The 17,731-nt window shown below is 37.7% G+C and overlaps 1 protein-coding gene across 1 annotated transcript in view; it reads left to right on the top strand.

Annotated features, from left to right (window-relative positions):
* The window catches only part of IL31RA (interleukin 31 receptor A), a 99,063-nt gene that overhangs the window by 58,312 nt on the left and 23,020 nt on the right, over positions 1-17,731 (top strand). The window contains exons 5-7 of the mRNA XM_045443819.1: positions 2,947-3,128; positions 5,622-5,773; positions 11,798-11,963. Of these exons, the coding sequence (XP_045299775.1) occupies positions 2,947-3,128; positions 5,622-5,773; positions 11,798-11,963 (500 nt within the window). The remainder of the gene's footprint in view (positions 1-2,946; positions 3,129-5,621; positions 5,774-11,797; positions 11,964-17,731) is intronic.

The raw sequence follows: 17,731 nt of genomic DNA on the forward strand, positions 1-17,731 counted from the left end.
GATGACACCTTGGCTGCTTGCAGCCATACTGACAGGAGCTGCAACTATGGAGGGAGGGGAGCTATAGCCACATGATGGCCTCTTCTCAGAGGCACTGGATTGGCTCAGAGCAGTCACCAGTTATAAGCAGAGTGGAAAAATCTGCTTATTTACTATATTCAGCTATGTTCTTCCTCTTTCCAGAATGTGTCCTAAAACTGTTCCTTTTTCATGGATGCAATGTTAATAAGTAGGGTCGTAAACCCAGAACTAAGAGGGAGATTTACACTAATTTGCTATGTGACCTCTGTTAAACAGTATTCCACCAGGACAGTGCTTCCCCAATTTCTTACTACCTCAAGCATCCCTTTTTATCCTAATCCTATTAGAATAAAAATTATAAAATTTTTATTATTATTCTAGCCAAAAGCTAGATGTTTTAGCAAGTTTATGAAGGGGTTCTTTTTTGAAATTTTGAAAATCGTTCATGAAACCCTTTATGGACTTCATGTTCCCCTAAGAATAAGGATGCCCACATTGGGAAATATTGAAAGATTATCTTTTCCATTCCAAAAAGAGTCTATACTTCCAAGTTTTTGTTTTGTTTTGTTTTGTTTTTAAATACAAGATCTCATTTATACTCTTTTTTCCCCACTCCTTGGAAATTGGTAACTAGTGTTGTAGGGGAAATCCACTTTATGCTTTACAGTAGAAGAAATTGAAAAAAGCAAGCACTATTCCTTGCAGTACTCATATATCAATGAGTATATCAGAGAGATGATTTAACACAGAGGTCAGCAAACTTTTTCTATAAAGGGACAGATAGTAGATATTTTAGGCTTAGAGGGAGGTGGATCTCTGTCAAACTATTTAACACTATTTCTGTAGCAGGAAAGTTGCCATAGACAATATGTAAACCAATGGATCTCACTGTTGTCCAATTAAACCTTATTTATGGATTCTGAAATTTGAATTTCATATAATTTTCACATTCCACAAAGTATTTTTCTTTTTACATATTTTCCCCAACCATTTAACAATGTCAAACCTGTTCTTAGCCTTTGGGCCAGTCAAGAATAGGTGGCGGGCTGTATTGGGCCTGTAGGCCTAGTTTGCTGAGCCCTGCTTCTGAAAATAAGAATGATAAAGACCCAATAATCCATGGTACAAATGACTTATATTCTCCTAGACTGTAGTTCTAGGTCCAGTGTTGAATAGAAAGTATCAGTATAATGAAAATCTAGAAACCTCGATAAATGTACTATTTTTTTGTTACAAGGAGTCACTCCTCCCACCCCCTTCTATCACTCCCTATGGATTGTCATTATGTTCATGAGCTGGTCATGTAGAAAGAGGAAATGCCTGGGTGTCCTTAGGCCTGTGTACAGTCTCTGTCCATGGTCTCAGGTCTTCTGGGCTCTCCAGGACTCCCATACTAGCTTGTACCTTTGTAAGTTTATCACCAAAAATCTTTTTTCTGGGTAGAATGGGAAGGTTTCTTGTAGGTGATCAACTCTGAGAGCAGACGATGGTGGGTCAGTGGTATGAAGAAAAAAACCTTACTGATGCTCAGGAATGATAGGAATAGATTTTTCCCTGGGGAAGAATAAGGAGTTGGGATGCCTTTATGGAGGTAGTGACTTTTGAACTGAGATGTGAAGGAGCTCTAAAGATGCAGGAAAGGGAAGAAAAGGATATGTCTCCACATGAATAAATGCAAAATATTCAACTACAGTGACAGTACTAATAACAATGATAGTAACATCTCATCTTTAGAATAAGTGGCTGAACTTTTAAAAGCACTTAATACATATTAGCTCATTTCATCCTCATAACAGTGCTATACTGTAGGTATATTACTATTCTCATTTTAGATGGGAAAACTCAGGCAAGGAGAGGCTAGGAAACTTGCCCAAGGCACAGAATTCAAACCTGATGTTTTTCCAGAGTTTGTGATGTAACCATGACTCAACATTATTCTGGAGGCCATTTTTTTTGCACTGTACAACTATAGAAAAACTTTAAAGTCCTTTCTATTTTCAAAATTCCACGATTCTATACATCTAAGCTCCTTTGCTCCCAGCCCCAGCCAACACTGGGACCGTGTAAGGTGGGGGTTTTTCTGTTTTCTGCCGACTTCAACTCCTACATAATCCCTAGAGCTGTGGGTCTATATCTATACCTACCCATTTGATTCCTATCAGTCTTTGTACTTGTCTTCATTAAGTTATAGTTTGATAGGATTTAAGTTATCTATCTGGGATAGATAGATATCTATCAGGAAAATAATTTTCATGGGTTTTCTGAAAATAGTGTATGCCAATGGTAGAAAATTCAATTTGAAAAATGTAAAGAATGTAAAAAAAAAAAATCGCTTGAAATTTCATCACCAAAGGTAACAGCTTTACATTTTGCTGAGCACCTTTCCAGACATCTGTAATAACAGTTATATAAATATATAAGTTTATATAAATTTGATTATTCTGCATATAATATGCATATTTTTTTACCACCAATAGAGTATGGCCATCTTTCCATATCAATAACTATAGATATATTAAAAACTATTTAAAATTCTACTTATGTATCCACCATACTTTATTTAATAAATCCTCTTTGATTTTAATTTTCTTTTTAGAATAACTTCCCAAGACTAGAATTCGGGGTTTTCAAGGGCCTATTCAGTATTTCTTACTAATAGGAAATACAAGTATAGTTTTTGATGGATGTAAAGAGTTTCAAGCAAGTCTCCATGTCTCATAACATCTCAGACAAGAAGCGGGTAACTTGGAACTCTCCTTGGAAGTGATGAGGAAGGTATTTGGAGAGGGGCACTCTATTCTGAATGATATAGTCTTCAAGAGAAACCCAAAGTAAAACTAACAAATACATGCTTAATATATTAAGTATGGCTTTGTTTCCAAACTACTGTACTAAACTCATGTTGAATGGCTTTTTCCTTCAAAGCTCTTATGGATATAAAAGTGATATTTGTCCAAGTGATAATTCTACAAGAAGAAATCATACTTCTTGCTCCTTTCTTCCTCCAACAATAACAAACCCAGATAATTACACCATTCAAGTGGAAGCTCAAAATGCAGATGGTATAATTAAATCTGATATAACACATTGGAGCTTAGATGCTATAAGTAAGTATTATTTTTTATTCTTATATACTCTTTTATTAAAAGATACCCCCTTTTTTTCTTGAAAGAGATACAGATACAAAAGTAGACTCAAAGCTTAAGGATATAGTACATATGTGTCATTAATATACCAAGGGTTATGAGTATGCATAAGAGTTCCTTATTCTCCACATCTTTACCCGTGCTTACTGTTTGTTGTCTTTTTGTTACTAGCCATTGTGATTGGTATGAGGTAATATCTCATTGTGGTTTTCTCTGATTATTAGTGATGTTGAGCATCTCTACATGTACCTCTTAGCTATCTATTTGTCTTTGGAAAATGTGTATTCAGGTCCTCTGTCCATTTTAAAATTCAGACTATGATTTTCTTGGGGTTGAATGGTATGAGTTCTTTATATATTTTGGATTTTAACCCCTTATTGAATATATCATTTGCAAATACCTTCTCTCATTCAGTAAATTTCCTTTTCATTTTGCTGATGATTTCCTTCACTGTGCAAAAGCTTTTTATTTTGATGAGGTCCCAATAGTGTATTTTTGCTTTTGTTTTACTTGCCTGAGGAGACCTATCCAAAAAAATGTTTCTAAGGCTGATGTCAAAGATATTGCTGACTATATTTTCTTTAGGAGTTTTATGGTTTCAGGCCTCACATTTAAGTTTTTAATACATTTTGAGCTTATTTTTGTGCATGGTTTGAGAAAGTGGTTCATTTTCATTCTTTTACATAAAACTGTCAAGTTTTCTCAACACCATTTATTGAAGAGACTCTTTTATCCCCATTGTATATTCTTGCTTCCTTTGTCTTATATTAATTGATGATATAAGTTTATGCTTATTTCTGGACTCTCAGTCCTGTTCCACTGATCTTTGTGTCTGTTTTTATGTCAGCACAGCTTGAAATCTTGGATTATGATACCTTCAGCTTTATTTTTGTTTCTCAAGATTACTTTCATTATTTGGGGTCTTTTGTGGGTCCATACACATTTTAGTATTATTATCTTTTTAATTCTGGAATCTGTAAATTGCTTTGGGTGGTGTAGACATTTAAAAATTTTTAGTTCTTGGGGCGCCTGGGTGGCTCGGTTGAGCATCCGACTTCAGCTCAGGTCATAATCTCATGGTCTGTGAGTTCAATCCCCGTGTCAGGCTCTGTGCTGACAGCTCAGAGCCTAGAGCCTGGAGCCTGTTTCAGATTCTGTGTCTCCCTCTGCCTCTGCCCCTCTCCCACTCATGCTCTGTCTCTCTCTCTCCCTGTCAAAAATAAATAAACATACAAAAAAATTTTTTTAAAATTTTTAATTCTTCCAATCCATGAGCATGGTATATATCTTTTCATTTGTTTGTGTTGTCTCAATTTCTTTTATTAATGTCTTATAGTTTTCAGAGTACAGGTCTTTCATGTCCTTGTTTAAATTTATTCCTAGGCATTTTATTCTTATTGATGCAAGTGTATCTCCTCCTTCATTACTCGTGTATAGAAATGCAACAGATTTCTGTATATTAATTTTATATCCTGCAACCTTATTGAAGTCATTGTTTAGAAGAATTTTTAATGCAAGTGGGTATACGCTGATTGCACAGTGTGATTTAAAAAGATGAAAGTTTTATTTAGCATAATAGAAAATTTGCTTAAAAATATACAAATACTTACATAGAAAAAAGCCTGGAAATACACCAGAAAGTTATAATGGCTATCTCTGAGGTTAATGGCATTATGGATGATTTAAACTTTTTCTTTGTATTTTTCTATATTAAAAAGATTTTTTTAGAATGAGCATATACTACTTTTAAAACCAGAAAAAAAATTGCATATCTTCAGAGAGAGAGACTTAGGATGAGAATGTTTGTAGCATTCAAGGAAAATGAAAGATGCTTTCTACTGGACACTTCTGGATTGAGGGGAGTGTAGAGTAGATAAGGTAAACAGCCCATTTTCTGGTTGTTTTACCTCCTTTCTCCTTGGCGTAAGATCTGACCCATTTAGTAAAATGTATATTTGCGGAAAAATCGTAGGAATCTATCCTCTCCTCAGAGGCCATCCCTTTTTTTGGTGGGGGTGAGGCGGTGGGAGAAGTGGGGATGGCAGCATTCCTTTTGCACTGCCTTCCTAATGCCATCTGCATATAGCAGATTACAAAATAAGCCCTACCATTTCATTTCTACTTTTCTTTTTTTTTTTTTAATTTATTTTTATTTTTTATTATTTATTTTTGAGAGAGAGAAAGAGTGCGAGTTAGGGAAGAGCACGGGGTGGGGGGGGGGGGCGGGGGACACAGAATCTGAAGCAGGCTCCAGACTCTGAGCTGTCAGCACAGTCTGATGCAGGTTCTCAAACCTGCGAACCACAAGATAATGACCTGAGCCAAAGTCAGACGCTTAACCGACTGAACCACCCAGGTACCCCTCTACTTTGCCTTTTTCCAGTTTTAGGTGGATGCTATTAACATCTTCTGATCTTTTTGCAAATATGAGAAATTTAGGATTTTTATTTTCAGCGAAAATTGAACCACCTGAGATTTTCAGTGTGAAACCAGTTTTGGGCGTCAAACGAATGGTTCAAATAAAATGGATACGGCCTGTGTTGGCTCCTGTTTCGTCTACTTTAAAATACACACTTCGATTCAAAACAGTAAATAGTGCCTACTGGGTAAGTATCCTATTACAATGTTTCTATTAGAGGGCCCAAAGAAAAGAATTATTGATAACTTTTTTTTTTTTTTTTTTTTTTTTTTACTGGGAATCATTTTTTTTTTCAATTTTCTACCTTAAAAATAGAAGACAGATAATAATGAGTACTTTTCTTCCTAGTTTCCCATTAGGGCCTTTTGGATTGGACAAGTATTTCACTATAGGCATCTTGCATTCAAAGCACAGGGACATATTAAAGAGTGAGAAGTTTACTTTTGCATTCCACTCTGGTTTGTGTAAAACTATGTCAATGGCTGAGATTCTGTGGTTTGTCCATTTCCTTTTTTATTTTTCCAACTCTTTATGAAATTGTGATATATAACTTGTATTTAGAAAAATGAACAAATAATAGCTGTTGTATTTAATAAATTATTATTAAGTTAGCACTCATGTTAAAACCAGTGAGGTCAAAAAAAAGCATGCCAAGGTCCCCTGCTTATCCTTTCCGATGACAACCCCCACACTGCCTTAGAGCTGTTACCTTGATTTTCACGGTAAATGCTTCTTTGGTTTTTATTATGGGTTTACCGTTTAAACCTGCATCTCTGAACAACACAGTTTGACACATTATGTAATAGAAATCCGTACATTTTGTATTTTTTAAAAAATATTTGACTTCCTTCAGTATTGTACTCTTAAGATTCATCTATGTTATGTAGTGCTGGAGTTTATACATTTTAATTGTTTTGTAGTATTCCATTGTGTACTAATTAATTTGCATTTACCTGACTTTTAATTGCATTAATTTATTGCATTAATTGCATTAATTAATTTAATTTGCATTTACCTGATTTTTAATGAGGTTGTATACCTTTTTATGTGTTTTTTGGCTATTTGCAGTTCTTTGTGAAATGTTGATTTAAGCCTTTTGCACATTTTTTCTAATGGGTGGTCTGAGTTTTAAATTGACTTGTAGGAGTTTCTTATACATTTTATTTATGAGTTTTTTTTAGCCTGCTATGAGTGTTACAGACATTTATCACTATGTGGTTTGCCATTTCACTGTCTTAATGGTGACTTTGGAGGAGCATAACTTCTTAATTTTTAACATTTTTAACAATTTTCAACAATCCTTTCTTACTTCAAAGTTCAGAGGATATTCTTCTATTTCCATCAATGCAACCTGAAATTATATCAACCTTTTTTTGGTAACTACTATATATATATATATATATATATATATATATATATATTTTAATGTTTATTTATATTTGAGAGAGAGAGAGATATCAGCCTTTTTTTGGTAACTACTATATATATATTTTTAATGTTTATTTATTTTTGAGAGAGAGAGAAAGAGAGAGAGGGTGAGGGAGGGACAGAGAGAGAGGGAGACACAGAATCCAAAGCAGGCTATAAGCCCTGACCTGACAGCACAGAGCCTGATGTGGGACCTGAATGCATGAACCGTGAGATCATGACCTGAGCCAAAGTCGGAAGCTTAACCGACTGAGCCACCCAGGTGCCCCTGTAAACACTACATATTGTTGACTCTTAATCAGATCCTAGCCAATTAAATCAGTTAAACCTTTAATATTTTTTTCCCACACACAAGATTTTCTAGTAAAACACATGTCCACTGTCTTAAAGTTTATTGGTTTTTTTTTTTTTTAATTTTTTTTTCAACGTTTATTTATTTTTGGGACAGAGAGAGACAGAGCATGAACGGGGGAGGGGCAGAGAGAGAGGGAGACACAGAATCGGAAACAGGCTCCAGGCTCTGAGCCATCAGCCCAGAGCCTGACGCGGGGCTCGAACTCACGGACCGCGAGATCGTGACCTGGCTGAAGTCGGACGCTTAACCGACTGCGCCACCCAGGCGCCCCATTAAAGTTTATTGGTTTTTAAGATAAGTGGAGGCATTATCAGCATTTCAGCCCATTTAGAATCTTTATTTTACCACCCAAACTTACAGTTAACTTTTAACTTTCTGACTTTTCAATATCCTCAGATTTTATAACTCTTAACTTGTATACCTTTATCAAATCATTAATAAAAATAGTGACTATGTCAGAGCCCTGTGGTAAACCATTAGAGACTATTCAGAGATATCAACCTTTTTTTCTCTGAGTGTGGTCATTTACTTATGTTTCTGTGAATATGCATAATTACTGTCATAATCATTCAGCCTACTCTTATTGTCTTGACCATGACACTATTACTAGATTTTGCTGAAATTCATAGATACTTTATTGCATTCTCTCCTAGTCTAGAGCTCTTTCAGAAAAGAAAATTGGTAAAGTTTCACTTATTACATGTTTAAGATAAGAGAAATAATGATGTCCACTCTTCCTCTCAGCCTCTTTTCTAAGCCAGCTCTGGAACCATTCTCCTAGTACCTGCCTACATGTACCACAAGACTAATTAATTTGTAGTTTCTGGAACCCAGAACAGAATACCTAAGCAAGGAAGTTCCTGGTACAACATAAGTCCATCTTCCTTCACATCACCAGTTATGGTCTAAGTAAACCTGAGGAATTGCTAGGAATTGGTACTGTCTAGCGATCCTTGATTCACCCTGTTTGTCTGAGCCCAGAGTCCTCCGGCCACTGAGATAGGATTCAATAAGAAAAATAAACCAGGATTTCTGTTCCTCTGGAAAATGAGCAAGCCATGTAGAACACTAAGTGAGGGAAGCACGTGTAAATTACACCAGATTTCAGCATCCTGTACCCACCTCTTTGAGAAACTCACCTGCATCTGCCCTCATCTTTGCTTTATTCCTTCCAGTCCTTGAGCTAAGAGGTCATTTCTCCTGCTCTGCTGAAGGAAGTGAGAAGGAAAGTGGAATGTGCAGTCAGTATCTCCCTCCTTTGAGCATTCAAACACAATAATTTTTAAACTCAATTATACCAACACAATTTTTCTATGGAAAAAGGTCCAAATCCTTAATCCTCCAACACTTGAACCCTATCAACCCCTCCAACCTCATTTTTCATCCTGACCTTGGTTCTCTACTAACTAGTTCTGGATTGCTACTTTCCCTTATGTCATGTTGTTTCACTATTCTGTGTCTTTGCTTTTGTACCTCTACTCCCTCGCCAAACTTCGTTAAACCTGTTCATGTTTTGCTAAGTGAAATAAGCCATACAGAGAAAGACAGATACCACATGTTTTCACTCTTATGTGGATCCTGAGAAACTTAACAGAAACCCATGGGGGAGGGGAAGGAAAAAAAAAAAAAAAGAAAAGAGGTTAGAGTGGAAGAGAGCCAAAGCGTAAGAGACTCTTAAAAACTGAGAACAAACTGAGGGTTGATGGGGGGTGGGAGGGAGAGGAGGGGGGGTGATGGGTATTGAGGAGGGCACCTTTTGGGATGAGCACTGGGTGTTGTATGGAAACCAATTTGACAATAAATTTCATATATTGAAAAAAAAAAACCTGTTCATGTCTCAGAACTCAGTTCTGACATATTTCCTTCTGAGCACCTGAACTAGGTGCTCCTCCTCCATCACCACACTTAACACTCAACACAGTCATTTAAAGTCCTATCTCCCTGCATTAGACTGTAAAAAAATCCCAATATGTCCATATAGCAGGACTTAACGTTTGTATAATGCTGTGTGTGTTGCAAAGTGCTTTCTTACACTCCAGACTATTTAATCTTTGCATATATCTATAAATGAGGCATCACTATTATTATTTTTTACAGATTAGGAAATCATGATGTACAGAGCTTAAATCACCTAAGATCCCAGGGTTTGTAAGTTGCAAACCTGAGCCCAAGTTTTCTGACTCCAAGTTGCCATTCATTTGACCATATTTTAGCAACCTCCAGACCATCTACCTGTTGCCTAGTCTAAGGAGTTTCTGCCTTTAAAAATAGAGCTATGTTGGGGCGCCTGGGTGGCGCAGTCGGTTAAGCGTCCGACTTCAGCCAGGTCACCATCTCGCGGTCCGTGAGTTCGAGCCCCGCGTCAGGCTCTGGGCTGATGGCTCAGAGCCTGGAGCCTGTTTCCCATTCTGTGTCTCCCTCTCTCTCTGCCCCTCCCCCGTTCATGCTCTGTCTCTCTCTGTCCCAAAAAATAAATAAACGTTGAAAAAAAAAATTAAAAAAAAAAAATAGAGCTATGTGAGAACTCTGCCAAAGAATCTCAAGAAGGTTTTAAAAGTTTGATTTAGGCTTTGCACCAACACTTCTGACTCATCTCTTAAAACATAAACACTTTGGGCGAGCTAGGATTTGGCACAAAGTATAGGTTGTTAGAAATAAACCCGATGAAGTTAATTAGTGTTTTGTTAGGAGTCCTTTGTGTTGAGCTGGGGAAATCTTAGTTGAGTCTATATATGGAGGATCAGTTGGCCCTGGACTGTATGAGGGCCGCAGGTACTTGCCTGGACAAAAAGCTAAACTGAAAGAAGCCTTTCAGGCAGGTACGTAGTTTGAAAGGCTGAGCAGCTTTTTTCCCACCTATGGGAAAGGGCTGTAAAGAACATGCTTGGCTAGTTACATTAGGCAAAGCTTACTGAACATGAATGTGAAGAGCCCCAGCTTGTAGACCAAGCATGTGCTTGAGGGTACTCGCAAAGCAGGAAGAAAATTTTGAAAGATTGTTATAAAAGAATATTACATATTTAAAAGAGCTTAAAAGGGCAACAAAACTTTATTAGACTTCTTTGTGGATTAATATAGTTTTATTTTGATTTGTGTGTGGAAGATACCGTGTGGTTGTCTGTCTTATAAAGGTCTTAATATCGCCCCAAATGAGCCCCATAACTAAGCTAAGTTGGGGAAGGCTACTTTCTCTGAGATGTGGGATTGTCCCAGTGACCCTATTCTGCCATTACAGGTGCCGTTAGAGGTGGGTGCTCAGGGAACTTTGGATTCAGCAGTGAAACTGCCCTTGCCTCTGGTTCCTACATCCTTTTCCCAACACCATCTTCCTAGATTCAGAGTTTAGAAGTTTCCATTTGCGGCTGAGATGCTCAGGTTTTTGCCACATACATACATTCTCATTTTGTTCAATTTCCTTCAGGCCCAAGACCTATAGTTATGTAGTTATTTTCACAGCTGTTATATATACTTTCTTCTCTCACAGGGTTTTATGGGACTAGTATGCATATTCACAAAATAGACATGCCTATTAGTACAGTTTATTAATCAACTCAATGTAAGTTCATATAAACCAACAGCTAAAAGTTCATCTTGCAGCAACAGTGACCATGCTCAAAAATAAATAGCTGAATTTTTAGTGTCTCTTGGAGAGTTGGGTCCAAAAGGGACTTGAGAGATTATATAAAGCAGTGTGCTCATTTTACTAATGAGGAAACTGAAGTCTAGAAAGGAGAAGTGATTTATTTACCTCTCCTCCTCCACTTCCCCACAGAATGTCAAAATGAATTTATGCATCCAGGCTGCTGAGATCCTTAGCAGCCCTACTGGTTACCTAAAGACCAATAGTTTGCAATGGAAGATTTGGGTAAAGGGGAAGTATGTAGGAGTTAGGAATGCTGTATTCTGATCCCAGTTATGCCTATAACAAACACTGAAGTAGTGCACAGTCACTTAACTTTTGGGCTCTTGTCCATGACATGAGATTGAACTTAATGCCACTGAGGTCTCTGTTAGTTACTGTTCTATGAGGCCTTATATCTAGGTATTGGAGTCACCTGCAGTATTTACACTGAGGCCCAGGTTGCCCTCAGTCCTATGACTGCACCTTGTATTTTCCAGAACAAGACTCTGCACACTCACATCAGCCAGGATGGGGTGGGGGGTGGGTGTGTGGGCATGAATCTCTGCCTTACAAGCTTAGAGACAGGAAATGGGGAGGGTGGTGGTTCATGGGGTGACTCACATCTGTTTAGGTGCAGGTGATCCCCAGGCATGTGTGAGGTTTATCTATGAAAATGATATTTTTTGAAACCTGAGATACAATGCTTCAAGTTCCAAAAATGTAAGAGAGAGTTGGGACGTGAAGAAGAAAAATGGAAAGATAACAGGTGATCTCCCATCCAGCTCAGAGTCATCTTTGTCTTTTAGATGGAAGTCAACTTCACCAAAGAAGATATTGATAGAGATGAAACCTACAATCTCACAGGACTGCAGGCCTTTACAGAGTATGTTATAGCTCTGCGATGTGCCACTAAGGAGTCCATGTTCTGGAGTGGTTGGAGCCAAGAAAAAATGGGAACAACTGAGGAAGAAGGCAAGCTGGTCCCTTGCAATTCCTTTTCTGCCTGCTCTGGTATAAGGTGGCCTGGGCCTAGCCTTAGTGGGTTTTGTCCAGTGTTGTACTTGGAAATCATGGAATCTCACAGTCCTAGAGCATGGAGAATCTGTATGTTCCCTCTCTATAAGGCACTTACCTGAGCCCACAGGATAAACCAGCCCTCCTCAGATGGTCTGAGGTAGCATCTTCTTGCCCCAAAGGCAAAAGATCACATCTTTACTACTCTTATTAAGTTCTTATACTATACATGAAACAGCATAATACTATTTAAAGGTATCTTATGATACATTAAAGATATATATTGTAAACCCTGCAGCCACCAGTAAAAAATTAAAAAAGGTATAATTACTGCCGGAAAAAAAGGTCAGATTCTTAATGACAATGAGAGAGAAAGAGAAAGGGACTATACAGTGAATGAGTGCTTACCATGAGTCAGGATGCTCATTCAGAACAGTACTTTAAATCTATAGGCTTGGCTTAGATTCCAGCCTGGCTGTGGAGTGATTTTGGGCTAGATAACTAATGTCTAAGCCTCAGTTTTCTCAATACTTTTTTTTCGTATACACATGTTCATAGCAGCTTTATTTAAAATAATAAAAAAAATAACGGAAAGGTCCATCAACTAGTCAAAGAATAAACAAACTATGGTATAACCATACAAGGCAATACAATTAAACAATAAAAAAGGAACAAACTAATGATACATGCAACAACATGAATATCTCAGAAGCATTATGTTAAGTAAAAAAAACTGGACACAAAAGACTAAATATGATTTTCAATTTATTGGAAATTCTAGAAAAGGCAAAATAGTGACAAATAGTAGTTGAATGGTTGTCAATGGGTAGGAATAGAGGCAGGGGACCGACTGCAAAGGGGAACAGTTTCCTCAATATTTATTCCCCTTTTCCATAATGGAATATCATTTATAAAATTGAGTTAAAAGCAGTACCTACAGTTTAGTGTTACTTTAAAAATGAAATAATGTATTTAGCTCATAGTAAACATTCAATAAATGCCAAGTTATCTACTATTTTTATTAACTCTTCCAAGAGCCCTATGAGATATGTGGAATCACCCCCATTTGGAAGTGAAGGAGCCAAGTTTCAGAAATATTAGTAAATCACTTAAGGTTACTCAGTATGTGTTACCATTCTTTATAAATCAAGAATCTTGCCCAGTGCCTGTTCTGTAGTAGATAGTCAATAAATGTCTGATGAATGTATCAGTTTCCTTTGGCCACTGTGACAAATTATCACAAATTTAGTGACTTACAACACAGTTTTTTTTTTTAATTTTCTTTTTTCTTTTTTCTTATATGAAATTTATTGTCAAATTAGTTTCCATACAACACCCAGTGCTCATCCCAAAAGATGCCCTCTTCAATGCGTATCACCTACCCTCCCCTCCCTCCACCCCCCATCAACCCTCAGTTTGTTCTCAGTTTTTAACAGTCTCTTATGCTTTGGCTCTCTCTCTCACTCTAACCTCTTTTTTCTTTTTTTTCCTTCCCCTCCCCCATGGGTTTCTGTTTCTCAGGATCCACATAAGAGTGAAAACATATGGTATCTGTCTTTCTCTGTATGGCTTATTTCACTTAGCAGAACACTCTCCAGTTGCATCCACATTGCTACAAAGGGCCATATTTCATTCTTACTCATTGCCACATAGTACTCCATTGTGTATATAAACCACAATTTCTTTATCCATTCATCAGTTGATGGACATTTAGGCTTTTTCCACAATTTGGCTATTGTTGAGAGTGCTGATATAAACATTGGGGTACAAGTGCCCCTATGCATCAGTACTCCTGTATCCCTTGGATAAATTCCTAGCAGTGCTATTGCTGGGTCATAGGGTAGGTCTATTTTTAATTTTTTGAGGAACCTCCACACTGTTTTCCAGAGTGGCTGCACCAATTTGCATTCCCACCAACAGTGCAAGAGGATTCACATTTCTCCACATCCTCTCCAGCATCTATAGTCTCCTGATTTGTTCATTTTGGCCACTCTGACTGGCATGAGGTGATATATCTGAGTGTGGTTTTGATTTGTATTTCCCTGATGAGGAGTGATGTTGAGCATCTTTTCAGGTGCCTGTTGGCCATCCGGATGTCTTCTTTAGAGAAGTGTCTATTCATGTTTTCTGCCCATTTCTTCACTGGATTATTTGTTTTTCGGGTGTGGAGTTTGGTGAGCTCTTTATAGATTTTGGATACTAGCCCTTTGTCCGATATGTCATTTGCAAATATCTTTTCCCATTCCGTTAGTTGCCTTTTAGTTTTGTTGGTTGTTTCCTTTGCTGTGCAGAAGCTCTTTATCTTCATGAGGTCCCAATAGTTCAGTTTTGCTTTTAATTCCCTTGCCTTTGGGGATGTGTCAAGTAATAAATTGCTATGGCTGAGGTCAGAGAGGTTTTTTCCTGCTTTCTCCTCTAGGGTTTTGATGGTTTCCTGTCTCACATTCAAGTCCTTTATCCATTTTGAATTTATTTCTGTGAGTGGTGTAAGAAAGTGGTCTAGTTTCATTCTTCTGCATGTTGCTGTCCAGTTCTCCCAGCACCATTTGTTAAAGAGACTGTCTTTTTTCCATTGGATATTCTTTCCTGCTTTGTCAAAGATGAGTTGGCCATACTTTTGTGGGTCCAATTCTGGGGTCTCTACTGTATTCCATTGGTCTATGTGTCTGTTTTTGTGCCAATACCATGCTGTCTTGATGATTACAGCTTTGTAGTAGAGGCTAAAGTCTGGGATTGTGATGCCTCCTGCTTTGGTCTTCTTCTTCAAAATGACTTTGGCTATTCAGGGCCTTTTGTGGTTCCATATGAATTTTAGGATTGCTTGTTCTAGCTTCGCGAAGAATGCTGCTGCAATTTTGATGGGGATTGCATTGAATGTGTAGATAGCTTTGGGTAGTATTGACATTTTAACAATATTTATTCTTCCAACCCATGAGCATGGAATGTTTTTCCATTTCTTTATATCTTCTTCAATTTCCTTCTTAAGCTTTCTATAGTTTTCAGCATACAGATCTTGTACATCTTTGGTAAGATTTATTCCTAGGTATTTTATGCTTCTTGCTGCAATTGTGAATGGGATCAGTTTCTTTATTTGTCTTTCTGTTGCTTCATTGTTAGTGTATAAGAATGCAACTGATTTCTGTACATTGATTTTGTATCCTGCAACTTTGCTGAATTCATGTATCAGTTCTAGCAGAATTTGGTGGAGTCTGTCGGATTTTCCATGTATAATGTCATCTGCAAAAAGTGAAATCTTGACTTCATCTTTGCCAATTTTGATGCCTTTGATTTCCTTTTGTTGTCTGATTGCTGATGCTAGCACTTCCAACACTATGTTAAACAACAGCGATGAGAGTGGACATCCCTTTTGTGTTCCTGATCTCAGGGAAAAAGCTCTCAGTTTTTCCCCATTGAGGACGATAATAGCTGTGGGCTTTTCATAAATGGATTTTATGATGTTTAAGTATGTTCCTTCTACCCCGACTCTCTCGAGGGCTTTTATTAAGGATGCTGAATTTTGTCAAATGCTTTTTCTGCATCGATTGACAGGAGCATATGGTTCTTATCTTTTCTTTAGTTAATGTGATGTATCACATTGATTGATTTGCGAATGTTGAACCAGCCCTGCAGTCCAGGAATGAATCCCACTTGATCATGGTGAATAATTCTTTTTATATGCTGTTGAATTCGATTTGCTAGTATCTTTTTTTTTTTTTAATTTTTTTTTTTCAACGTTTATTTATTTTTGGGACAGAGAGAGACAGAGCATGAACGGGGGAGGGGCAGAGAGAGAGGGAGACACAGAATCGGAAACAGGCTCCAGGCTCTGAGCCATCAGCCCAGAGCCCGATGCGGGGCTCGAACTCACGGACCGCGAGATCGTGACCTGGCTGAAGTTGGATGCTTAACCGACTGCGCCACCCAGGCGCCCCAGCGATTTGCTAGTATCTTACTGAGAATTTTTGCATCCATATTAATCAGGGATGTTGGCCTGTAGTTCTCTTTTTTTACTGGGTGTCTGTCTGGTTTAACACAGTTTTTTCTTTTATAGTTCTGGAAGTCAGAGGTCCAGGAGTCAAGGTGTGGGCAGGGTTGTTTCCTTTTGGAGACTCTGAGGGTATTATGTTTTCTTACCATTTCCAACTTCTCATGGTTACCTGTATTCCTTGGCTGATGACCCCTTCCCCCATATATTGAACATCAATCTAATGTCTGCTTCCATCATCACATTACTTTTTTCTCCTTTTTTGTATTAAGTCTCTGCATCTTTCTTCTAATGACCTTCATGAAAACATTTAGGGCCAACTTGGATAATTCAGAATAATCTTCCCAACTCAAGATGCCAACTTAATCACATCTGAAAGGCCCTTTGGCCATATAAGGTAACATTTACAAACTGCAGGGTTTAGGACTTAGGTCTTTGGGGCCCATTTTTCAGTCTAACACAATGAATGATGAATGAATGGATGAATGAATGAATGAATGACTAGATGAATATTTGGTGATGGTCACACATCTTTTGAAATAAGGAGATTAAATGCAAAATTCTGATCCTTCTAAAACTTTCTGAGGCTTTACTCTCATTTGTTTGTAAGACACATGGGGTTCTAGCCCATACATTTCCCAAAACCACACACCTGGCCATGATTTCAGGCCCTTCTTCTTCTCCTTTACAGCCAAGTACCACACTGGTATCAAGTAACATCAGCAGTCAATTTCTATGTTCCCTGGTTCATATGACAACAGCTTATTCCTGTGGATCTTGGTTGAGTTTCCTACGAGACCAAGTTGGTATTAATAGATGTTTAGCACATTCACAGATATGGTCAGATGTCTGGAAATAATCCCATGTTCTGAATTTTGTAGCCCCACCTGGAGATGTTCGTGCTTAGTCTGAACTACCCCTTGGTGGATGTGGTTACAATACAGGGGTTCATGCAGTACATAGTAAATTGTACTAGATGACTTCTGAAAGCTCTTGTCACCCTAAGATTCCATTCTTCTATGCTATTCAGGCATCTAGTCTTCTATGCCAGGCTCTAGCAGTAAAGAAAAAGTCATAGAAAATCCCAAGTCATATATCTTTAAGTACTTAGAATAACGCCTTACAAATGGTAAGGGCTCAATAAATCCTACATAAATAAGAATGCAGACATAACTGAAACAAGTCAGGTTGTGGATCTAGTGTAACTTTTGGTTAAAAGTACATACAATATTTGAGAACACATTTACACTCTACAGACATCACCTCAGAATGTCAAATGAATACAAATAGAACAGTTTACAAATATCAAACAGCTTGTAAATTGCACAGCAAAAAATGGCCCATTGCTTATAATCACTTGGACTACTCAGTTGTTGTCTTAACTGGGCCCTCCCTTTTAAAAAATTCAAATGCAACGCATGCACTATCTTTGAGCAAAGCATCCTCTGCCTTTGCTACACCTTTTGGCAGGTGGTCTGGGGGATTAAGTTCCACTTCAGGTGTAATCATGTTTTGCACTGCCCTTCTCCTCTTTGTAGCTGGTAGTCTTCTCTCCAGTGACCTCCTGGCACCATTATGGCTCGTGTCTTACTTTAACTCATGACAGCCCAGCCAACTCTCTAATGTCCATTTTATCCGCTTGTTTTGCTGCCAGAAACAAGATTTACCATTTCAGCTGATGTATTATTTTGGCTAGTTTGGCTATTATTAATTAGCAGAACACTAGATGCTGGTGTTCTCT

Source organism: Leopardus geoffroyi, chromosome A1 (genome assembly GCF_018350155.1).
Source record: "Leopardus geoffroyi isolate Oge1 chromosome A1, O.geoffroyi_Oge1_pat1.0, whole genome shotgun sequence".
In the NCBI taxonomy this organism is placed as follows: domain Eukaryota; kingdom Metazoa; phylum Chordata; class Mammalia; order Carnivora; family Felidae; genus Leopardus; species Leopardus geoffroyi.